At 41.7% G+C, this 25,974-nt stretch overlaps 1 protein-coding gene across 4 annotated transcripts in view; it reads right to left on the bottom strand.

The window, feature by feature from the left end:
* Positions 1–25,020, bottom strand: part of PROK2 (prokineticin 2) — a 28,005-nt gene extending 2,985 nt beyond the window's left edge. The window contains exons 1-7 of one of the 4 annotated variants that reach the window (XR_009492257.1): positions 24,654–25,020; positions 21,193–21,318; positions 14,214–14,273; positions 12,070–12,216; positions 7,111–7,257; positions 4,796–4,915; positions 514–1,939 (exon numbers count right to left, since the gene is read on the bottom strand). Coding sequence is in view for 2 of the 4 variants with exons in the window: in NM_199445.1 (NP_955516.1) it covers positions 12,112–12,216; positions 14,214–14,273; positions 21,193–21,318; positions 24,654–24,749 (387 nt within the window). In the remaining 2 variants the exon portion in view is untranslated. 4 annotated transcript variants of the gene reach the window in all.
* Positions 25,021–25,974: the final 954 nt, after the last annotated feature.

The following is a 25,974-nucleotide window of genomic DNA, read 5'->3' as shown; positions in this document are numbered from 1 at the left end:
CTTCTTGCTTTCCCTCCTCCCTCTCTTATTCCTCCTCTTCTCCCATATCTTTTATTTTCTTCCTTTCCTTCCCTTTCTCTTTTTTCCTTCCTTTCTCCCTCCTTTGGAAAGGAAGAAAAAATGACACAAGCACTTCTGCCAAGCCTTTGGTTTCATCATCAGTCATCTACATCCTCAAGTCCCCTGCCTGTAAGAGGTTCAAGATCCCCGGTTCAGGAAGGGATCACTGGGTCGGTAGGATTGGTTCTACTCTTCACTGTCTTTCCATGACCCATAGGCTCAAGTGCAAATTTCTGGTCTGCCACAGGCAGCCTACTGCGGTCTGGCCCCTCCACCACTCTGGCCTCATCCTCCCCTTGTATTTCCATTTCTCCCTTCTCTGGTTGCCTTTGTATAAATTCTAACTAGGAAGCCCGTCCCCCTTCTCTGTGTGGGGAATCCCTCACCAACTCCTCTTGGGCAGAGGCAATATTCACAATATTTGATAACTGGGATGGTGCGAGCAGAACTGACCTGTACAGCTGTACCCTTGGTCTTGAGTAAACGTCAGGGTTGTGCTGGACTCAGATCCAAGATTTCTGGAAGGCCTTCTTGGCCCATTCACCACTCTGCTGGGCTCTCGTGGTGCGCGGTGTATACCTCCCTGCATCCTGGTGCATCCCGAGGCTCCCGACTCCCCTGCTGGTCTCACCTCCTCCCACTCCCTGCTCAGGCCTGAGATCCGGCCAGTCCAAGTCACTGGCAGTGCTCTGAACAGATCAAACTGGGTCACACCAACTTGCTTTCCGTGCATTGTTTCTTGTGTCCAAAGTCCTTACTCCCTCTTTCCCCAACTCAACTGCTGTTAAGTTTTCAAACATATAGGGTGAGCTTTCAGACATAAAGGGTGAACTAACCTCCATATAGCCAAAGCTATGGTTTATTCCAGTAGTTATGTACGGATGTGAGAGCTGAACAATAAAAAAGGCTGAGGGATGAAGAATTGATGCCTTCGAACTGTGGTGCTGGAGAAGACTCTTGAGAGTCCCTTGGACTGCAAGGAGATCAAACCAGTCAATCCTAAAGGAAATTAGTCCTGAATATTCATTGGAAGGACTGATGCTGAAACTGAAACTCCAATACTTTGGCCACCTGATGCAAAGAGCCAACTCACTGGAAAAGACCCTGATAGTGGGGAAAGTGGAAGGTAGGAGGAGAAAGGGACAACAGAGGAAAAGATGGTTGGATGGCATCACCGACTAGATGGACATGACTGTGAGCAAGATCCATGAGATAGTAAAGGACAGAGAACCTGGCATGCTGCAGTTCATGGGGTCACAGAGTTCGACATGACTTCATGACTGAACAACAACAACCTCTATATAGAGAGAGATGTTGTCCCCATGCAGGTCCTAAAAGATTTTTAAGTCTCCAAACACAGTCATTAGATCTGAGTGCCACAGTGGACTGAGTAGCAGGCTTCCTGGCTTCCTGGCATTTCAAGCTGTCTGTGACTTCAGGCGGGTGAAATTATAAAATGTGGCAGACCCAATATACCATTTTTCAATCCCCTGGTAGATGTGTCCCTCTGTGTGACCTTCCACGACCACTGAACTTCAAGACTTTCTCTGGGAGGGGTAAAGGAAGTAATGGGAAACTGTCTCTACCCATTAATATTCTAGACCCATAACAATACTTTTTGCATAGTTTATTCTCAATAGCTGTTTCTGGAGTAAAAAGAATTAAAAGCAAATTTGATCTAAGTCCAAGGAGTTCTTTACGCTTTTTCTTCAACTTGGACAAGACTTTTGGGGTCTAATTCATCCCAAGAACAGAGCCCTCTTGCCCTTCCTTTTCCTTCCTTTTGGTATATTTTTGCTGGGGATGTGATGCTTGGAGCCATAGCAGCATTCTTTCAACCATGAGAAGAGATACTGTCAACATGGTGAAAAGAGCAGACCTGAAAGATAAAAAGAGCAGATATCTAATTTAACATTGTTGAGCTACTTACCCAAAGAAGCAACCTCATATCTCTAGATTTTAGATTTTTGGTCTTCAAAAAAATGCTGCTATTGCTTCAGGCACTAATATTCTGAAAGCCTGTCATCTGAAGCAACAATTAACTTCAACAATACTTAAAACAACTCTATCCTCTCCACTCCCTTGACAGATATGCCTGATATCCTGGAATTGTATTCACAAATTTTAAAAAATTAGACTCATTTATTCACATTTCCAATTATCAGATCATTCAGCCTGTTGTTAGCTGTTAGATTAATCTGGCTCTGGAAAAAATAATAAACTAGATTAGACTATCTCTTAGGTTGAAATAAATCTGGAAGATTTTTTTAAATACCTATTACAAGACTGGTTCTATTTAATTGCATTTTATAAAAACTGTTACCATGATCAGTATATTTTTAAGCTTTTGATATGATAAATTTAGTAGTAGCAATCTGGAAAACCACCTGAATGAATCCATCTAATCCATAGGTATTACAAGCCTCTAAGAAGCTGGTTTCTGTTTTGGGCAATACAGGGAAACATGGAGATAAGAAAAGTCCAATTTTCTTGCTGATGAGGTAGCAAGCTAACTGGAGAAACCTGGCAAATGTGCCTCAAACCATAAATCAAGGCAGAACATAATTTATACCAGAAGAGAGATCTAGTTAAAAAGCTTGGGATAACAAGACCTCATAGCCAATTGCCCAGAAAGGGCCCTAAGGCAGTCTATCTCTGGTTGCTCAATGAGGGAAGGGGGGGAAAAAAAATCATAAGATGGAAAAAAATTTGTCAATTTTGCATCTTCTCCAACTTTCTGAATCCCATATTCTCCTCACTCTGGGGTCCATTTTCAAAATAAATTTCTCTAAGGGAAATAAAACCACATGAATTCTCTCTTCATAGTTTTCCATTCCACTTCTATGTGAATGCTCAAGGGCCAGTAAGGGATGTGGTTGTTGTAATGGAGCAAGTTTGTTGCATAAAATTTTTTTGCAGGGAGAGTCAGCAGATTAGATTAAAAATATCAGACCTGAATAGAAACCAAACAGGTAGCTCTCAAGAAGACCACTCCTCTCCCCTCCCAAAGGAAGGGGGCATAGCAGCTCCCACTACACAAAAGGGTATTTTTGTGCTTTTGCTCAAGGGAAAAGGAGAAGAAAAGTCTTAGTATATTCAGTTCACCCTGTTATACTGGTTGCAGGCATTTAAGATAAATAAACAGCTTTCAATTTATATCTGAAAGCCTGAAGACTCCAAGTCACTTCAAATTATACAGAGAAAACATACACAAATGTTTGAAGTTGCAATGTCAAGGCAGAAATGCAATCCTCTTATTTCTCAGTAACGTTAAGGAGACAGGTAAATTAAAGCTATTACCACTTGGCTTCTAGGGGGAATAATTTAGTCATTCATAAATTAAGTTTTAAGTGGCTAACCTACTCTAGGTGGAAAACATGTAAACTGAGAGGAGAGAATATATTTAAAAACATCACCCAATACATTAGCTGGGTTATGCCAGTCTGTGTTGCTCTCTAGGGTGGAAATCTTAACTTTCTGCCAGGATGTGCTATCTGAGAAGCACACGCTGTTTTCCAGTTTGAACCTGTGTTGGAACCTGAAGGGTGCAATAAATGGTTTCATTTTCTTGAAGATACACAGATGTGCTGTAATTTTGAAAGGCTTTGAAAAATTGCTAAAGTGGCAACACGGACTTAATACATGCCTTATTAAAATATTTTATAGAGATCATAAAATTTAAAATACATGAGGAGATGAAATTTTCCTTGCCTTTTTCATTTAACAAGTTTATTTTTTCCTTTTATCCCCCCATGTATTTTCCCCCTATACTTCCTGAATCCTGACCAATTTGCAATGTTCTTAGTAGAAGGGAAAAAAGGAAGAACAAATAGGAAAGAAACCTTGTCACGGGTATTCATTCCAAAGAGTGGCGTACTGAACAGTTTAACTGTACATTGTGTAATGCTTTTAACCCACAGTCACAATCCATTTCATTTGCATATCTAGCTTGAGGAATTATGGGATACCAGAGCTATTTCTAGAACATGATTTGCATAATTGTTCTAATCCTTTATGAGCAGGGTGACATGTGGTCTAACAAAAGATTTTTTTTTTAATTTGTAAGTTACTTTATAAGTTTTATAATGACATTAAACACTTTTAGATATACATTTAATACCTGCCTCTATTGAAAGGAACACAATTATACAAAGGCATGATTAGTCTTCTGCTAGAGGCATATGACTTTACTTTCTACTAGTAGGAGGAACAGCTTTGTTCACTCAAAGTTTGTCATTTTAAGTTTTTTTTTTTTTTCTAGCACCTCTTGGTGAGATTTAAATTCATTTAAATGTTATATCAGAATGTACTGTTGTAATGAGCCTCAGTGACTCTCCCTGTCTCCCAAATTTCGTAATTCATGGGTAGATGGCATATTTGAGTTTGAAACAGAGGCAGCAAGAATTACACATTCTCTTAGCGTGTGGAATGTGAATGCTCTTGTGACCAAAGAATTTGAGTTTATCCATTTCTGATTTGAAGATTCTTGTTCCATTTGGTTTTCAGATTCTCATTATGATATTTTTTTCAGGACTGAGATAAAGATGAAAACTCCACTTTGGATGTTTGAACTCTGACCACTCTCCAGCCTCACACTCTACATTCTATTTTCCCCCACCCCTGGGCTAGCCAGCCCCAGTGGGGAGGAATTTTCACCCAGCCCTGCCTCTCTTGGTCACAGTAAAAACTAAAACCAACCAAACTGCCTTGCTGTTGCCACTCTGGCCTGACTCACATCTGCTCTGTTCTCTCCAGGCAAAACCATGATGTGGGTCATCAATCTTGTCACGTCCTCCCAGTGTGTGCGGCAGCATCGGCTCCAAGCTCCAAACCAATTTGCGGGGCAGGGCAACCACTGCACAAGAACGCAGAAACCAAGTGTTTAGGATCACAGAATGAAGTTTTAACTGTAAGCAAATGCTGCTCTTTTGAAAAGGATGACTCCATTTGTATTGATTAAGGTAGCAGTGGAAGCGTTTTAGCAGAGTCCCTGAATTAGAATGGCTGAACCGCTTCTCTAGGCTGCTGGGTGACTTTCTCAGGAGGTTGCTCTGCGACCTGCTGGTGGGTTAGCCCTGCCTTCACTCTCTGGTTCCAAAGCAGCCAGATTCAATGCTCCATCTCCCTGATGGAGTGCAATTTACTTTTAAGCCCATAAGGCAGATCATTTCTGCCCACATTCCATTGCTAAGAACTCAGTCATATGGTCATATGTGGCAAGGGCTGCTGGTAAAAGCAGTGTCTAGATGTCATATTGAGTGGCCCAGCTAAAACCTCTTGGGGAAGAGGCAAGGGTAGAGAGAAAAAGGAGGGAGGTGGGGAGAGAGAGGGAAGAGAGAAAAGAAAAAGAGAATTTGAGAATGAATGAATGAATTGTGGGAGTCTACCAGCCATGACTTCCATTCAGGGATTTTCCCCCTCTCTAACTGAATCCAGGAAAATTAATGAGAGTATTAACATCAGTTGTCTGAAAGACTAATGATTGTAGACAACATTTAACTTCCCAGAACCCAGTGATGACACACAGTTAGCAAATATTTTTCTGAAAATTTTTTACTTTGAGCAGCAAATATTTTCTTTTAAAAATTTATACAAGAATAAATATTTATTCATATACCCATGTCCTGGGTCTGAACATGTTTTATTCTTCCATTTCAAACTCCAACTTGGGATTTCAAAAATATGTCTTAAGTGGAAATGTTTAGGAGGAAAGGTCGATCAGTGAAAGGACCGTGGCAATATCTAAGCAGAGAGCCACCTTAAAGAAAAAGCATTGATGTTACTGCTGACACGCAAGGCTGTGGCCATCTTATCCCAGCATGGGCCCTATGGAGAAGGGGCCAAACTGATTTGCTTCAAGACAAGACAGGAGAGGTGACAGTTTGAGGGTGCGGTAGGCTGTGGGTAGAGCGGAAGTGATACTGGCGTTGAGTTGCTGCTGTTGATCGCACACTAGATGATGGAGATGTGGCCCTTCCTTAAACAATTTTGCTTAATTTTGTTGATGCTTAAGAAATTCCATAATAAAAAGTGATTGTTTTGCTTGTTTGCTTTGAAGAATGAACCACATACACTCATGTCAACTTCAGCCTTGTCCATAGGGACAGACCTGTGACAGACCTGTTCCAAGTTGCACTGAGAAAACTCCACTTGTGAAACTTCTCAAAGGCTATTCAGACCTACCTTTAATAAAACACAATTTTCTCCAATACGCCCTATACAGTTTTTGAGAGTTTCTGCTTGCTAAGTCACTTCAGTTGTGTCCGACTCTTTGCAATCCTATGGACTATAGCTCCACCAGGCTCCTCTGTCTATGGGATTCTCCAGCAAGAATACTGGAGTGGGTTGTCATGCCCTGCCCCAGGGGTTCTTCCTGATCCAGGTGGGTTCTTTACCAATAGTGCTACCTGGGAAGCACTGAGTTTCTGCTACAAAAATATTTTTCATAAATTATTTCTCTCAAAAAGATGAGAAAAAAGTGGATTCCAACAATGTGGAAGTTTGTGCACTCTGAAGATGTGAAATGTTACATCTCAAATTATCTTACCTGAGCCCTTCCCCTCAAGCTTTAAAGAGTGACTTAATATAAAAATGTCTTCCTTGAAACACAGTAAAATGAAGAGCTGACCTAAAACTGGTATTTCTTTAAACAGTATACACACTGTTTAAGTTACGAAATGTTTACCTCTCCATGACTTTGAATGCAAAATGATAGGCTTTTTCTTTTTAATTTTTAGAATACCAATTTTGTAAAACCCCACTGGGAGGCTTAACTTTTTTTTTTTTAATACTGTCATTTCAAATTTTGTACAGTACTGAAACAAAACCTTATACAAGCAGATACAAAATATCTTCAGGATAAACCAATGGTTCTCACAGGTAGACAATCTACCCTGGCCCCTAACCCCTGGGGACATTTGCTGATATCCAGAGACACTTTTGGGTGTCACAACTCAGGGGAACTACCATCAGCTAGTAGGACAGGAACCAGGGGTGCCTCTAAACATTCCATAATGCGCTGGACAGCTCCACAACAAAAACTCAACTGACCCAGAAAGTCAGAAGTGTCAAGGTTGAGAAACTCTGGGTTACAGTAAGAAAATGCCTGGAACTATTCTTCTCAGTCGCAGCTCCAAGGATCAGGCCGTGGTTTTGCCTGGCTGGCACGATTCACACTTCGTTAAGGATGAAAATCCCCTGTGGACACAAAGATGCATGCTCTTTATGTATACAATACAGGTAAACCAGTGCATTCTATCATCAGAAATCATGCTCGTACCATGATTTTTCACGTTCTTGCTTTCAATCTTTTGTGATATACCTATGTTTGATTGATATGCTTACTAGAGTGAGCGATTAGTTACAGTTTGCTGCAATACTGGACTTTCTAAAGCATTGTGATGATTTAGGGGCCCAGTAAAATAGAATCCTGGGATGTATGGGCAAGTGGACAGGTAGACGGGAGTGTCTGCTTGGAGGTTCAAAAGCTGAGTCACCTGGGAGGGTGCGTTTAAAGAGTAAGAGAGAGAAGCTGGGGCCCCACACCCCACCACAGTGTCCGCAGGAAAGCCAAGGGACCAGCTAGGCTGGACCCAGGCCTGCTTCCCTAATCTTATTCTAAGGAACTTTGAATTGACTCCTCCAACGATCTATGTAACTGACACTAAAGTGCTCCAGGGGGACCCTTCTGCAAACTTCCCTCTAGAAGTAGTATATGGGAGGGGTGGACAGGAAAAAGAAAATGCATTCATTTATGTCTGGAGATCATAACTACTCTTGAGGGTTGCAAGAAAAGACAAAGACAAAAGCTACACGTGTGGCTTCTAATTAGACAGGCATCTCATAAAGCAGCATTAGTGAAGCAGTAGCTTTTCTACAGAAACATATTCCTTTATGCTTTGTCAGTGGCCCTCAGCCATGGGTGCACCTTAGAAGGAAATGAGTACCTTTAAAAACATAATCCTAACATCCAGACCTCATTCCAATTTTAGACATGTCAAATTGGAATCTCCAAATGGTGGATGGTAGATGATGGAAAATGAGAATGGTGCCTTAAGAACAGTACACTAATTAGCGCCTCTAACCTGGGGAAATGTATACTCTGAAAATGGTGGGGGGGACATAGGGGAAAATACACTTTAAGAGTTATGCTGTTAAAGATTATTATCTTGCTGCTGCTGCTGCTGCTAAGTCACTTTAGTTGTGTCCGACTCTGTGCAACCCCATGGATGGCAGCCCACCAGGCTCCCCTGTCCCTGGGATTCTCCAGGCAAGAACACTGGAGTGGGTTGCCATTTCCTTCTCCAATGCAGGAAAGTGAAAAGTGAAAGTGAAGTCGCTCAGTTGTGTCCGATTCCCAGTGACCCCATGGACTGCAGCCCACCAGGCTCTTCCGTCCATGGGATTTTCCAGGCAAGAGTACTGGAGTGGGATTCCATTGCCTTCTCCGGATTATCATCTTGGGGACACGTTAAAAAAATACTAGAACAAAAGCAATTCTTTTTAATGCAAAGGGAGTACTGAGAATTAACAAATCAGAAGGGACCAAAGGATGAAAAAAAGATTAATTCTGAGGATATTACCTGAAATACATGCAATAGGTTGAAACAGAAAGATCATAAAAGGTTGCTAGTCAATTTTAGACAGTAACCTTCATTGCATAGCAAAAACATCCTGCTTTTAACCTGAAAATGGCCCCCGACTTTATAATCTTCTAAAAAATGAAGTAAGAAGAGCGCCAGGCTGAGATTTCTGATGTTAGAACCAAGGAAGAATAAAGTTTATGTGTTTCATCTATCACTAATTTGGGTTGCTAAAGTTCCCACAAAAGGCTACACTGAATGCTGGAAAGGAAGATGTCTTCAGTTAGATGAGAGGATTTGTAGGGGAACACTTCTGGCACAAACGTTTCTACAGTTAGACATGTGTACCCCAATGTTCATTGCAGCATTGTTTACAATAGCCAGGACATGGAAGCAACCTAGATGTCCATCGGCGGACGAATGGATAAGAAAGCTATGGTACATATACACAATGGAATATTACTCAGCCATTAAAAAGAATACATTTGAATCAGTTCTAATGAGGTGGATGAAACTGGAGCCTATTATAGAGAGTGAAGTAAATCAGAACAAAAACACCAATACAGTATAATAACACATATATATGGAATTTAGAAAGATGGTAACAATGACCCCATATGCAAGACAGCAAAAGAGACACAGATGTATAGAACAGTCTTTGGACTCTGTGGGAGAGGGAGAGGGTGGGATGATTTGAGAGAATAGCATTGAAACATGTACATTATCATATGTGAAACAGATTGCCAATCCAGGTTCAATCCATGAGACAAGCTGCTCAGAGCTGGTGCACTGGGATGACCCTGAGGGATGGGATGGGGAGGGAGGTGGGAGGGGGGTTCAGGATGGGGAACACATGTACACCCATGGCTGATTCATGTCAATGTGTGGCAAAACCCACTACAATATTGCAAAGTAATTAGCCTCCAATTAAAATAAAATTTTTAAAAAGTGCTGCTCTTAAGAAAAAGGCTGAACCGTTTTCATGAAAGTCAATGGATTTCTTTGCCAAGAAATCCAAAGATCCACTTGAGTTTGGTCAGTAGCTTCTGCCATAAAATCTATTTCTACCTTAGAAAGAATGGAATCCACTCACAAAATTTATATCAGACTAGATTGTTGACTTAGGTTTTCTTGCATAAATTCTCACTTTGCCTTACTTTTAGAAATTCTGGCCTATGAAGTTCCAACTTCCATGAGAGCTTGTCCTAGGGACTGGAAGAAACAGCACCACCATACCATCTTTACAGAGCAAAGCTTTGAGTGCTTTGCACACAATTATTTTAAAAACTGTCCAGGAAACACGACCACAAGCTTTTTACAACAACTGTTTGATAAGTGCTGGTAACAAGTTAAAAAGTAATAACCAAATAGAAGAGCACACTCCTCAATAAAAATAATAACCAACGAGAGAGGTAACAAATGACAAAGCTCTGTTTTTCTTTGAATGGTAGTGCATCAGTAGGTACAGTTCTAAGTTTTGTACACCCAATTCACATAATATTCTCTTGGCTGTGTATACGCAGTCTAAGTTTTTAGGTATTGATTTAAAATATCAAGTTGTATATAAAAGCAAACTTTTATAAAAGCTACATGTCTTTTAACCTGGGGGAAAACAGATGATTGACCCAATCAAGTTTTCACCACTTATTAAAAGGATGTGTTGAACATTATGTGAAAACAGCACTGAGCAAAATTGAGCAAAATTACCCATAATTCAACTTGAAGACTTTTTTCCCCCGGCAAACTCACCAAGGAATGTTTCTTGAACGCAAACTAACCTGAACCAAAAATAATCCTTCTACGACCAAGTATGGTACTAAGTACAGCAAAATTCAATACACTTATAGCAAAACTTACCCCAGGGGAAAAGTTATATATAATATGCAACTGTAAGTCCTGGCTGAATAAATAACTATACAGTGAACAACTACTTTTTGTGGGTTAGTCGGTTGGCATGGCCACTTTAGTCAGTTAAACACATTTCAGAAGTTGTTTATTTGCAAATTTGAATCCATTTACAATACTTGCTGGGTTTTTTTCAAGGCATCGCCATAGGCCAGGACCTAGCACCCTGCCTAACCACTTATGGTCAGCACCCATTACTATTTGCTGAATCAAGACAGTGAAATGCCATGAGTCCATTTTGATTACAGTTATGCATGTCATAATTTTCCTTCATTCCCCCAAACCTCACCGATTTATACATTATTTTTGTACTACCATAAAACTCATGCAAACAGAACGTTCCTGTATGCAAAAGGAAAATGTACACTCTGTTAGGACTATATTACCAACTCTGGAGTCTTTACCCATTTTTTTAATATGGGCTATATAGAAATCCGCTTGTAATAAAAACTGACAACTGTGACAAAAATAAGGATATAATATTAAAAATAAATCAAATGATATACAGTACTGTCATTCTGATACAGAATTTTTACACAGCAATAGTGGTACGTACAAATGACAGGGTGTCAGGCAATCCATTACAACAGACCTTTGGGTTACAGATAAAGTTTAAGTGACAACTTAATATTGATTCTAACATGGTAACTAGTGTTATGCCAGATTAAAATCAATACATCTTCTTCAAGTGACATTTTCTGGAACATCTCTAACTAGGAGACTTTTGTTAAAAAAAAATCCTTATAAAAAGAAAAAGAAATAAATGTAGTATTGTACTGGAAATGTCTTTTTTAAAAAAAAAAAAATCCCAAATCTATAAATCTAGACTAATTTGACTTCCCATTCTCTCTGTCCTTACACTGGTCAACCGTAGACCTGGCACCCACTTACATAAGCAGGTTCAAAGTTCAGGAGCAGCCCGTCTCTACTCCCTATAAGAGAAGTTTAGGGTATCTGGTTCAACTACACATTATTTCCACTGTTTAAGTATCAGGCAAAAAAGCTTGATTCTCATCAGTGATTCTGCCAGCAAGCTCAAGGATATGGATCCTCACTTTAAAATGCTAGAGGGTCAGGGAGGGAAATGCCAAACAATAAAATGAGAGTCTTAAAACTCATTGGGGAATGAAGGAAAGAGACCCAAGTGGTGTGTGTGTGTGTGTGTGTGTGGTGGGACAGGGCTGGGGACAGGGTATGTTTAGGGGAAAAAAATTTCTGTAACAAAATAACAGATTTGTATTCTCTGCACTTCTGCGAAAATGGGTGAGTTATTGGCATTAAAAAAAAAAAAAGCCAAATGAAAAAACAAACAGGGAAATGAGAACTGTTCCATAATGTCCTGCACTTTATGTTTCTATTCAAAATGTAAATCCCCTTTCAATCAAAAAAAAAAAAAAAAAAAGTGCAACATCATTTAAAAATCAAAGAAGGAAATGTGACTTAGAGAACTAAGGAAGCAATAGCATTTCTTTCTGGCATATTATCTGTTTGACACAATCACAGGTGAACAGGCTTTACAGACATTGTGTGGCTGTTCACATTTAAAGCGTCTCCTCTAAAGTGATTACTTCTGGGCTAAACATGTGTATCGGTTAAACGAAGTCCGTGAACAGGCCAAGCCAGGCAGGCATGGACACGTGTGATGCATTCTCCGCCCAAGAAATGGAACCTAAAATAAAAAAGAAAACCGAGTTAGAGCAGGAAATGTTAAAAAGGAAAAAACTATTCTTAAGGAATTTCTTTGAATAGAAGTTAGTGTTTATTAAATATTAACTATTCCTCAAACAACAGCAACTACTTTCATGTATTATCCTTTTGTAGCCTTCCAACCACTCTGTGAAGATGGCAAACACTTTAATCACACCCATCTGATAGATGAGAGACAAAAGCACAGAGAGGTTAGGAACTTGCCTGAGGTCACATATCCAGAACTTGAAGCTTGGCTGACAAGTGGACCTGAAGGACCAAGCATTTAAACAGCAAGCTACATTGTCTTTTACTTTTTCTCATATAATTCTTTTTTAGAGTGTCCTGCTACTGAAGCTCCTTGAAGAGAACATAATTTTTTGGGCACGACCACATGCGTACAATAAGCAAATAAAAATTCACTGATGATGAGAAATGTATAAATTCATACATTTGTGCAAAGACGTGAGCGAGTTCCCTGGCAGTCTAGTGGTTAAGATTTGGTGATTTCACTGCCATGGCCTGGGTTCAATCCCTGGTCAGGGAACTGAGATCCTGCAAGCCAACAAAATCAGGGAAAGAGGCAGCCCAATTTGCAGCAATGCAACAGAGCAAACCCCAGGCGGGAGAGCCAGCAGCAAAAGGCTGCTCTCACCCCAAGCACAGTTTGGTTGCCGTTTCTAAGAACCTGCTTGAACCTGGGTGAAACTTGAACCAAGCACAGTTCAACCAAACTGAACCAAGCACAGTTCGGTGCTCGAACTAAACCGAACTGAACCAAGCACATTTCGGTGAAGCTTGAGCCAAGCACAGTTCAACCGAACCGAACCAAGCACAGTTCAACCAAACTGAACCAAGCACAGTTCGGTGCTTGGGTGACTTCCTGAAGTTCAGTGCTTGGGTGACTTCACCTGAACTTGGGTGAAGCTTGAACCAAGCACAGTTGGAACCGAACTGAACCAAGCACAGTTCGGTACTCGAACTAAACCGAACTGAACCAAGCACATTTCGGTGAAGCTTGAGCCAAGCACAGTTCAACCGAACCGAACCAAGCACAGTTCAACCAAACTGAACCAAGCACAGTTCGGTGCTTGGGTGACTTCCTGAAGTTCAGTGCTTGGGTGACTTCACCTGAACTTGGGTGAAGCTTGAACCAAGCACAGTTCGAACCGAACTGAACCAAGCACAGTTCAGTGCTTGGGTGACTTCACCTGAACTTGGGTGAAGCTTGAACCAAGCACAGTTCAACCAAACCGAACCAAGCACAGTTCAACCAAACCGAACCAAGCACAGTTCGGTTGCTGTTTCTAAGAACCTGCTTGAACCTGGGTGAAGCTAGGTTGAGGAGGGTCAACTAGCAACTGGTGTGGTCGTTCTCTGTGCCAGGGGCAAGTGAAGGACTCACAAAACATGTATGCTTTCTAGAGGCAAAGAGCAAAACCCACCCTTCTTCCCATAGGAATGGTGCCCCCTTGAGAATCTGCCTGCTTTGCAAGGGATAGGGAGAAAGTTTAACTGTAGGCCTGCAAGTGGTTGAGGATAATGAAATGAGATGGCAAATTACCCAATTGAGGGTAATGTGAGAGAGGACAGCTACTGCAATCTCATGCCGTCAGGGGATCCGTCCACAGCTGACATGCGGCACAGAAATGCATCCTTCCTGCCTCCCAGCTCAAATGCTTCCTTTGGTATCATGCTAGCACATTTCCTATTCCACCAAAAGAGACTGCCCCACAAGAGTGATCTATCCGTACAAGAAAATCTTGAGATGCATCTTCCAGATGCCTTCGAAATCATTTCTTTCTGCATCAAACAAAAGGCTGAACAAAAGGCTGTCTGCAGACAGTGGCAGAACCATTCTAACCTTATTTTCAGGTTGAACTGATTGGATGGATCCAATTCTATGGGTGTTCAGCAATGGTCAAGGCTAATTATTCTGGGCATTATCTTTGGATGCTACCATGCTCATGTGCTCCTTACCTTTTTCTTTCTTCTTCTCTTCCTCTTTCTTCTTTCCTGCCTTCCATTTCCAAAATGGTTCTGGAAGGGCCAGGGAGATGGTTGAGATCAATAAATACCAAGGGAAGAGTAGGCAGGTGGGGGTGGCACGTGGTGAACAGGCAGGACCATCCCAGTTCCTCTGTCCTTTTGTGAGAGCATTACTTTTGAGGTTCAAAGGGCAGTGTCTCCATGGGGGCACATGGCCATCGGTCCCATGCAGACACGGGCTAGAATGGTTCTGTCACTGTGTGTGTCAAAGGGTCCATGGAAGGCCGGCTCATTTGTTGCCACTGAGAATATATCAGAGGAGGTGGGGGCAGCAGGAATGGCTTGGACAATTACAAGTGGATGGCATGAGACATAATAACTCATGACTTTGGCCTAGAGATTTTGAGAGATTCCTTTCGCTGAGCCCCAAACTACTGCATGAACCAGCGGTTCTCAGTCTGGGGTGATGCTGCCCCCAGGAGACGGCTGGCAATGTCCAGAGAGGCAGTTTTGTGTGTCACAGTGCAGGGAGGGGGCATCTGGTGGATAGAGGCCAAGGATGTTGCTAAACATCCTACAACTCAGGGGACCTTTCCCATGTCAGAGTTATCTGTTCTCAAATGTCCACAGTGCCGAGGCTGAGGAACAAACACAGGTGGCAAGGAACAGGAGCCTGGAAAGGGTGAGTGCTACCTGTAACAAGCATGTCAAACTGTTACACGTGGAGAACACCAATCAGGTGTCTCCTGTTCATTCGTTCAACAGACTCCAACTGCGTGTCACCAGCACATCAGGCCCTGTTTCAGGTACTGAGGATACAGCGATGAATCAAACAAGAAAGGTCTCCGCCCAGCAATGGAGGGTCATATCAACGACAGCTACTCAGTAAGACAGTTTCAGCTACTACGCATCCCAGGCTTCAGTCTGACGCTCTGTGCACCTCGACACTGTGGTCACCCTTGGGTCTGCCACGTGGGTTCTCAGCAGCAAAAGCAGCAGGAAAGAAAAATGACTCGCACCGGCAGCCTGCCGCAGGCCAGGCCACAGCAAGGCATGATGTCTGAGTGTCATGCTAAAGCTGGGTGCCAGATTTCTGTCTCCCTGTGACACAAGCTAAGTGGCTTCCTCTTGAGATGAAGCAACACAGCTGACCGAGGTCATCAAGCCACAAAAGGGACATGTCACAGTCAAACCCATCTCCATCTTCTTCCAAATACCACCAGGCCCAGATTCCAGGCCCTGAGAAGAAAAGGGAATCTTTTAGTTTTGAGTGCATTAACACTCAGCCTGGTACAAAGGACACACTCAAAAATATATGTGTCAAATGCTTGTCTTCTACCCCAATCCCACCATAGGCTGTGACCTCCCTGAGGGGTAAAAAGGTGACCTTCTCAGCTCCTGCGGCTCCACCTTTGTCCTAAATTCCTCTGCCTGGCACTGATCAATGCCACCAAACTCAGAAACCAAAGGCTCTTGCTTATGCAGAGTCCCTCCAGGGTCTAGGAAGGGCCCTGGCAATGTGTTCTCAAGGTCATGTGTTTTTGTGAAACCTTCAAAAATGTCTATTATTCTTTTTCTTACCCAGGGCATCATGACCGTGTAAACATCAACCTACATTTGCTGCAACTCAATTTAACACAATGATTAAACTGGCAGGTCCCTTTATACCTGGGTGCCCTTTTCTTATTTTTATCCTTTTTCAAGATTCAGCCTGTGTTTCTCCCTCCCTCACCCGAGCTTTTCTACACTGGACAAGCCTGTAGCAGTTTTCTCCTCCATCTACGTGCTCTCAATCACACACACTACGATTTCTGACATGGTGAACACCCCATAGATACCTGCCAATTTCTTGTCTGGCCCATTCACTGCTATTTCTACATTCATGTATGGCAAGCCTAGTAGCTGTCTGACAGTCACACAAGCACAAGAAAGTGTGCACAGAAGATGCATCTTTAGATGTATTAATACAGCCAAGGAGCTAATCATTCAGTACCAACGTGACGCTTTACTTTAGAATCAACTATGCACTCAAGCCAATGTTTCTAATACTGTAGATTTCCAATCAGCAAATTCTAGGAGTTACCAAGGCAGAACCTTCAGCACTCTTGAGAAGGCATGATGCCCAACACATCTGCAGCATTTTTAAAGAGAAAACAGCGCTGATATAAAACCAAAATATTATTTGTGCTCTCTCTCAAAACAGAGTCAACTGTGTTAAAGAAGGGAACACAATGGGATACTTGAAGAAAAGCTGAGTCACGTGACATAAAAAGCACTGGCCCAATAATTTTTTTCCTTAATAAAACCAGTTTTCTTACCACTTTATCAATAGAAGTATATAGTTCAAAAACATTCAAATGGTATGAGTGCATAAAATAAAAATGACAAGTCCCATACATCCACAGTTTCTGGTTTCAATAGGTCTGATGAGTGCCACTGTATGGTTTCTTTTAATTTTTTTTTCTTTTGGTAATAGGCATATATTCTCATGGTTTCCCAGGTGGCACTACTGGTAAAGAATCTGCCCGCCAGTGCAGGAGATGTAAGAGGTGTGGGTTCAAGCCCTGGATGGGGAAGATCCCCTGGAGAAGGAAATGGCAACCCACTCCAGTGTTCTTGCCTAGAGAATCCCATGAATGAGGAAGATGGCAGGCTACAGTCATAATGTCGCGAAAAGTCAGACACGACTGAAGCAACTTGACACAGTACATATATTCCCAGAACCCTAAATATATAATTATTGATCTGTTCCCCTCCTGTGAGCATCATGTTAACCTGGGGCCTGTGCTGACTCAAGTGGATCCAACACAGACCTGGGCCTCCCACTGCACTGTGTCCCCAGAAAAAATAAAGAAAAAACAGGGAATGGTGGGCCAGCCTCCTTGGTTGTACGGAACTGGACTTGAGTTGGGGAACCTTGAGTCTCTGGGACTAGAGGGGCATAAAAGATATGCAAGAAATAAGAGTGGTAGTTTCTGCAGGTCAAAGGGCCCCCTGACACACACACATCCTGGCAATCATGTGTGGCAGCCACCAGCACCTGTGTGGATGACGGCAAAAGAAGTTGTGTGCTTGGGTAGCTGATGAGTTCCCTAGGAGGTGAAGATGCTGCATCTCCTGTGCTGTGTCTTGATAGGCTAAGTAAAAGACGCATTAGACAGTGGTGCGCACCCGGCGTGATTCCAGCCCCCTGCAACGCCTGGGGGGACATCTAGAGGCCATGTTGGAGGTCACCACTGGGATGGGGTGCTACGGCACCTAGCGGGTAGAGACTAGGGCCGCTAGTAAACACACTGCAATGCCCAGGGCCACCCCCACAACGAGGAGCCATCCAGTCTAAACTGTCAGAAGAGCCGGGCTCAGAAGTCCTCTTGTCAACTGGAAATCATGTTCTTCAGAAAAGGAGAATGGATTAGTCAAGTTTTAAAGTGCAGCTCAAAAACAAAAATAAAAAACCAAAGCAAGTGCTAAAAAAGTGTTAACATAAAAAACAGAGCAAAATTTAAAAATAAGATTAATTTTTTGAAGGAAATATAGATTAAATTTAATATTTTAATAAAATAATAAGCAATAAAAGTACTCATCACATAATTTTAAACTTCTAAAGCCCATGAGTAAATAGCATAGGATGGACATGACTAGTCTTTGTAAGCTCTGTTAATAAAAGTGTGGGTACCAATAGAAACTAGTGTTTCTTAAACTGGAGAAAGCAATAAACAGCAAAGTATTCCCAGTAGATACGTGATTTAATAATGCACTCTTAATTATTAAAAACGAGTTGTTAAAGAAAAATCAATACGTTATAACTACCATCTGCCTAAAAATGTGTTTAGAAAGCATGCATCCTATTCCTTTCAAGTAGACTTATATTTTATTCTATTTTTGAATGATCAAATGTGAAGTTAAAAACTTTACAAAATTGTAGCCTAGGAGTGTCTAAACTGTCTAATTGATACATCAGAAACAAAATAGTAAAATGAATTCAATAGTTTCTACCTATAGGTCTTAATTTCATTCATCAAATACTGTTCACTTTATCAAAATAAATATCGGTGGCTAATGTCTAAGCCAAACCAGAATAGAAAGTTTAAAATTAGAGCAGGTATAGTCCTCACCTATTCATAGTCTTGTGCTTCTAATACACCAGTCCCTGTGACCACAATCAGAGTTAATCTATTTTTTTTTAGAAGGCAAAAAGAAAGTGGAGGGGGGAAAGTAATGAACACATCACATTTAAAAGAACTTTTATACAGCATCCATCTATATTTTTACCATCTACTAATCAACTGTAAAACTTTAGAGTAGAGTCTCACCAGGACATATTTATTTTAAAATGGGTTGTTTTTTTTTTTAAGTTGTTTTGAATAGAGTATAGCTGAAAGATACTCTGGAAGAACTAGGTTTTCATCAGGATAAGTTAATTTCACTCAGAACAAGTAACAACTCTGGAACAAGAACTAGGTTATTGAAATGACCTATGAAAATGTATTTTCAAGACAGTAAAATAACCAATATGAACAGCTGTAATATTGAGGTCTAAAAACATGGTTCAAGTGGTTATCTGAATGGGGGTAAGTTCAGATCTGACGTTAACATCTTACTTTTTCAGTACTTTCCGTTCTTTTATCACTTAATTTTACTATGAAAACTATAATCTGTTATCATAGACTTTATTATCAACAGTGTGATTAAAAGCACAGCACAGAGATGCTCCTGGGTTTATGGCAGGAGAATGATTTTGTTTTCTTTCAAAACTGACTTCGCACTAAACCTGAACTAGAAACTATAGGAACCAGGAAAATAGAATCTGGTTCTCTTGTCAAAATATCTCAACATTTGGAAACCTCATCAGAACTACAAGATGAGACAGATTTCAACTCTGGACTATTCTGTGTCATCTCAGGGAACATCTTCCCTACACAAACCCATCTGGGTTAATTGCACTGAAAAAAAAGTTCAAATTAAACATGACCACAGCTTTCACTGAAGTAGATGCCAATGGAGTGATGGACAGAGCAAAATCCAGAGCCTGTTCTCTGACCTATCGCCTTGGGACCTCAGCCACATACTGAGCCCCTGGGAGGCTGAATGTTGTACAGAGGATGGGAGAAAACCAAACCTTACTTCACAGACTTGTATTAAATGAGAAACACATCCACGACAATTAGCATCATATCGAGGATCTGGTACACCATGGCATACAAGTAGCAACTAGTACTGCTATTTGTACAAAAATAGTTACCCAGAATGTGTCATTCTTGACTTGTTTTAGCAAACCAGCTGGGGTAGCGGAGGTTATACTAACAATGTACAAAGACAACTAATTATGAAAGAACAGTGAATTAAGAGTCAACTTTTAAGCAACAGCGACTCCCATGGACAAAAGATGGCTCGTGTTGGATAAGGCTGATGAAAAAAACTGAGACCGATGCCAAAGGCGGCTGGGCAGGTTTCACCCTCCACCCCCACCCCCACCAAGGGGAATGGGGTTAGTGGTTTGGCACAGAGCCAGACAACTAACGGTTTTGAAACCTTTCCTGTCTCAAAATGGCCGGGAATAAAAGGTGCATATCATGCTTACAAACGACAGTACCGGCTCAAGCGGTCAAACCATGGTGAGGAATGGTACCAATGCAACAGGAAGTGTTTCTCAAGGAAACCACAGGAGAGCCCAAGGTCATCTTCAGATGGGTCTAAACAACCAGGGTTCCCACTACAGCACATTGAGCGAAACCCCAATTTTCTTATTTCATTCAGATAGAGTCAAAACCTTAGCTGTTATCTGTGACTGTGGAGTATGGGAAAGATATTTGGCTCCATTTCAGTTTTAAACCCTAAGCCACATGTGGGGAAAAGAAAGCAGAAGGCAGAATTCAGTTTGCTTTGAGAACATTTAACCTGTTTTTAGAGGATGTGATGGGTAGAGAGAGAACACTGCAGAGGACTGAACTCACCTCCAACAAGCCCCAGGCCTGGGACACGTCCTCAAGCACACACACGCCGCTCCCCACCCACCCCTGCACCCTGGACCCCATGTAGCTGCTGGTAAGTGAGGATGTACTAACGGCACAAGAAGAGCAAGGCACCTGCAGCCTGGCACCCCTGGGGATTTGGCTGGAACCATACTGGGTTTCACACGCTTTGTATCTGAAGGACACGGATTCTCCAGGTTCCACAAACTTCTCTGCTCCCTCCTACCTGCCACCCACCCACTTCTGGAAGTCCTACACAGCTCTCTGGCCCCTGCAGACAGGAGGGTCTGCAACACCTGAGGACACAACCTCTGCAGCCCCATCCGATACTGCCGTCACTCCTGCCACTTCCTGTCAATAACTTTCCAAAAATGGTGTTTAGGTCATTGTGATATGGAGCTGTTAGAGAGGAAAATAAACTGGAAAGGTAAACATCATGAATCTCCAGGGTTGTGAACATTGCATCCTGTGGAGAGAGTCAAAATGTAGGACTTTCAAGTTAAAATACAAGTGGATCATTTTCTACAAAACCCATGGATCATTTTCTACAAAACCCAAAGCACAAACTTATGTGCTTCTGCCTTTTCAGTAGGTCTGATTTCAGCAAAGAAGTATACACAGTATTTTATATATACACACATATATGTATATAAATGGTAATATATATACATAAATGGTCTTTTAGGATATAAAATACATTCATATATCCAAAAGTAATATATATTTATATCCTAAAACTGTTAAGCAAAATTCGGTATTTCAAATTATTTTTATGAAATGTTTCTAATGCCATGAGAATGAAGATATGTAAATGATTAGTTAAATAAGGATGGTAAGAATACAGTTCTCTCAGATGGAAATGGAGAGGAGAATGGAAGAGGTTTTCCACTTCATCTTCTCTGATTTCCAATTTCTAGCACATTTCATGTCATAGAGGCCTTGCTTGGAGTTGAGTAACTGAAATGTAAGAAAACCAACAAGAACACATATATACTAACTTTACGAGTCATCGGATGGCAACTGTCTCCCACTTTGCCCATCGGTGTGCAAATCCGTATGCTCTTAACCCAGAGACTAACAGCACAGCACATGCCTCCACCACACTGGGGGTCCCTGTCGCAGGCCTGAAATGTGATAAGCAAACAGATAAAGATAATCAGAATGACTCAGGCTAAAATTAGCAGTAAAAAAAAAAAAGCTCTTTTAATATCTCACAGCTATGATTTTAATAATCTTGCATGTTTATAAAAACTGTAATCATTTATTTGAACATATTTACAATAAAATCTGATCAGAGATTTTCCCACTTGGTGAAAAAAAAAAGCCTAAATAATGGCCCACAGAGTATGAAAATTATAAACCCCAATACTTTTTTAAAAAATCAGCTCTCTTTTTCTAGTGCTTTATGGATGAAACAGCTTTGAACTTGAAGTTTATATTGGTCTTTTACCATACGTGGCCATTAGGAACTACATAAATTGAATCACAAGATTTTATAACTATTAACGGTAGAATAAAGTGGGCCCAATTTAAAAAAGAGATTTAAATGGTCTCTAAATCTATCATGAAATGCTCCAGATCCGTAAAGATACCGATGTAAATTTAAAAGTATAACTCCTTTTCTCTTTCAAATATTTGCATTTTGGTTCATGAGATTTAACGTTTCTCACACCTCTGACTTGATTTTCACCATTTCCTTTTGAAAGAAAGAAATTTCATAGGCTGAGAATGGCCAGACCAAGACTTTTGCCTTATGTTACTCTTTTTTTTTTTAGGTGAGTAACCTGCAAAAAAGGAAATTATTGGCTTAGGGTATACATATGTGTACAATATAAGATTAATGAAACTATTCTGAGATCCATCAGATTTAGAAATGCAAGTGAAAGATTCAATTATCAACAGTGAATACTCAAGACACTTGTTCCTAATATAAAAATTGTAAATACATATAATCAAAGAATCAGCTATGGAGGAATTTCCTCACTTGACTAAACAGAAGTAAATAATGAAGTGTAAACTTATTTGCATAAAAGTAGATCCAAAGAACTATGGTTCTTTCCTAGAACCATCCATAAATAGGATGCTTTGTTTGAATGGTGTTCAGTAATCTGTTTTGTTAGTGTTAAGGTGAGAACATCCTATACTATATATGTAAGAAGCTAAGAAATCTATAATTTAGACAAATTTAAGCGCAGATTTAATGCAAATAACTAAGATACTTCTTCAGAGTTCTTAGTTTTGGAGAAGCTATAATTTCGCAAAAGACAAATATATGGGGATACTCATTATTTTTTCATTAAAGTGATCAGCTTTATTGTTTTATTTCCCCCATTAGAATTTTTTCTTGGGCTATTTAGTATTGGATAAAAACTGTAATTTTCATCTTGGGGTGTTTAGACATTTATAGGAAAATATACAAACAGTTCCATTTTTCCAGTTTTTATCTGAACATCAGAAATCACACATACGTAGCCATTACATTCCATAAATGAGATGTTCACTGTACGATCTTTTTCAATACAGTTTTAACAAATCTATGTGGACATATAAATCAATTCAAAAATAACCACATTACTACTCCCCAAAAAGTAAATATTTAAGATGGAGGTTTTAGGCAATATTTTATTTCAACAGATTCTTAACACCAGGAATTCTGAAGCCCCACTAGCTCTTTTAATAAGACAATCAAAATCCAGCCAAAATCTCTTAAATTTCAATCACTTGGATTTTAAACATCCTAGAGATGACATATCTAGATAAGTTACTAGGTTTTTCATTTGACTCCAGATGGTTCCTGTCATGGAAACATAACTATATTTATTTACTGCCATGCTGTTTTAGAGAAATTTTTAAAGATCCTTTTATTTTCTAGCACTGTTTTGCAACAAGAAAAACAACACATATAATCGCATATAGCCAGTTTAAATTTTAACAGATAAACATTCAATGTGATAAAATTTCACTTTGTAATAAAAAAGTTTCAGTTCTTGGAAATACTTATAAAGACTTGCATGGGTTTATATATTTTTAATTAGACAGCTGTTTCTTAATGCCCTTCATCTTTAACCCACTGCAAATCTATTCAACTGGTGTTGTCTTGTGAATGGAACAAAAAGATACTTATATTACAAAGGAATTTGGGGCTCAGAGGATTAGCAGAAATTTAAAGAGCCAGCAGGGGAAGATGAGGGAAAACCAATCAGATTTCAATTCTCATGTATTAGAAAGACTTGTAAAAACTTTTTTTCAACCACATGGACTGACAAAGCTATTCAAATACATCTATATCTGTAAAAATCTCTACAAACTATACTAATAAATATCACAATACTTATTAAGTATCTCTTGGCCATAACCCAAATATCTATTGGTTGTAACCAAATACTGTTATAATACAAGGACTTTCAATGTGCTATAAGCATATGGAGACAATAGTGCTGAATTTTGTCAAGACAACGACAGTTCCCTTAAATTTAAATGGTATTTCATTATCTGTGTACTATCATTTCAAACATAAAACTTTTTTCTCTAAACCCTATTATGTGAACTTAGATATTTGAAATAATTTAATGGGGGTGTAAAATACTTTCAGACTTATTAGAGTTGAACAATCAGGAAATGGTAGCGATTCTGCATTGTTGGCATAAAGTAGACATTTTCATTTTGTGCTGTAAAGTTATCCTTCGGATCCACACAAAGAAAATTGTTGGTGGACCTAGGAGAGAACTGAACTAGTTCCTACTTCCACAAATGATGACATCTCTCTAAACTGAAACATCTACAGGATCACCTACTCCATAACTAAGCCAAAGCACTGTAGGTGCGTTTATCAGGAACAGGAAACGGAAAACTTTTACAAGGAGAAGCTCAGGACGTTGGGGGGGAAAAATGAAGAACGCTGGAACTGAGAAGAAAGGACCCACGTTGCTTTTCAAAAGTGCACTTATGACCTTGAACCAAGTTATTTCAAAGGGATTTTGCAGAGAATGCTTTGGGGAGCAAACTCCTCAACCGCAGAATTAAGTCTCCCAGGATCTGGGGGTACTGGTCTTGCCCCTTTACATTTTAAAGCACTTAAATTTTAAGGACAGAGGCTGGAAAAGCTGGGGCAAAGTGCTCGAGAAAACTGCCAAAGGCAACTTCTTTCAACTTAAGAGGAAAAAAGACCAAACGCGAGGACAGAGGGGCAGGCGAGCGTGAGAAGGTGGTGGGGAGCGACCGTGGGCACTTCTTCCAGGGAGCGCCCGATGTCCTGGCCGCCCGCTGCTTAGGGATCAGGGCATCCTCCAAGTGCTCCAAGGGGCGAGTGGGGCAGGTGTCCCGGTCCAGGATAACCCTCCCGTGCCCCCACCTCCCGGTCGCTGTCCCCACGCCGTCTCCCCCTGGGTTCCCGCCCCCACGACCCGGCGGCACGAGGAGGGCGCGCATCCCGGGTGGACAGGTGCGCCCGGCCGCTTACCCCGGTGATGACCGCGGCGTCGCCGGCGGGAGGTGTGAGCAGCAGCGGAGGCAGCAGCAGTAGGAGCAGCAGGCGGGCGCAGCGCGGGCTTCTCATGGCGCCCTCGGGCCTGGGCGGCTGTTGGGGGGCCGTTGGGGACGCACGGGCTGGAGCGCAGAACGCAGAGCGCCGGGCGGGCCACTCACGCGATCCTGCCGGCGGTTATAAAGGCGAGCCCCGCCGTGACTCACGCAGCCGCCCGGCCGGCCGCACGCGCGGGGGGCATGGCGCGGGCACACCCCCGCGCCCACCCCCCTGCCCCGGCTCCGCTCGCGGCACGGACTGCTCGCGTCCCTGCCGCGCACGTGTCGCCGTGGTCCCGGGCGCCCCCACTCGGGGCGCTACGCAGGCAGCGCCCCCCGCGCGGCGCCCGGCTCGCGGCCAGCCCCTTGGCTCGCGGCCAGCCACTTGCCTCGCGCCGCGGCTGCCTTCCGCACGCGCCCGCACGTCTTTTTTGGTCAGAGATACCCCCTCTGCTGTCCTGGTTTCCCCAGCTCCACGTACTCAGCGCTGCAAACTTGCAGCTCATTTGCTCTCCAGATGTCTAGGGAGTGCCTACTAAGGTGCTGGGCGCTGTGGACACACCGGGGGAGCAAGGGAGGAGCCAAAAGCCGCTCAATGTATTAATTTCTGTATGCCACCTACAGCCACTTGGTTTGTCCTTAGGGTCCAGTAACTGAACAGAAAAGACAGACATCAAACAAACAACCTGGAAACGTGGAAAACAAGGGGCAAAGAACAAAGGGAGGGCAAAATTACCCCTCATCCCACATCCCTGACGACACTGAGGGATTTGTCCTTCTAGCTGTGGGAGTCCAATTTATTTCTTTCAAGGACTGTCCTCCCTTTCTGCTCACATCTGTTCCCTACCCTCTGCTCTCTGATTTTCCTCGCATTCATTTCTTCCCTTTAACATCGCGCCAGCTTCAGGCAGAGCAGTTCAGGATGATGCTAAAGCGAAATGAGATCGCCAAGCTCCGGATGCCAGCCTGAGGCGCCTTACGCTGTAGGTAGGCAGCTCTCTTACTTTCCAGTCCAAGATAATCATCTTTCAGTCTTTATAAGACGCGATACGACGTTACTGGGATTCGTTCATTTGTGTAAGTATGATTTGAGTGCCTATTGGGTTCTAGGACCCCTATGAGAGGACCAGTGAGAGCTTCCCCTTCCATTGTGACCTCCAGTCTGGCTTCAAGAATCTCAGCGTGTTTATCCTCAAGGAAATTCTTTCGAGAATACCTAGGTGTGACCACTCCAGACTTGTTTCCACCGAAGTTCTGGG

This window comes from Bos taurus, chromosome 22 (genome assembly GCF_002263795.3).
Source record: "Bos taurus isolate L1 Dominette 01449 registration number 42190680 breed Hereford chromosome 22, ARS-UCD2.0, whole genome shotgun sequence".
Taxonomy (NCBI): domain Eukaryota; kingdom Metazoa; phylum Chordata; class Mammalia; order Artiodactyla; family Bovidae; genus Bos; species Bos taurus.
Note: the sequence above shows the minus strand (reverse complement) of the source record. Positions and strands in the feature narration are given on the sequence as shown.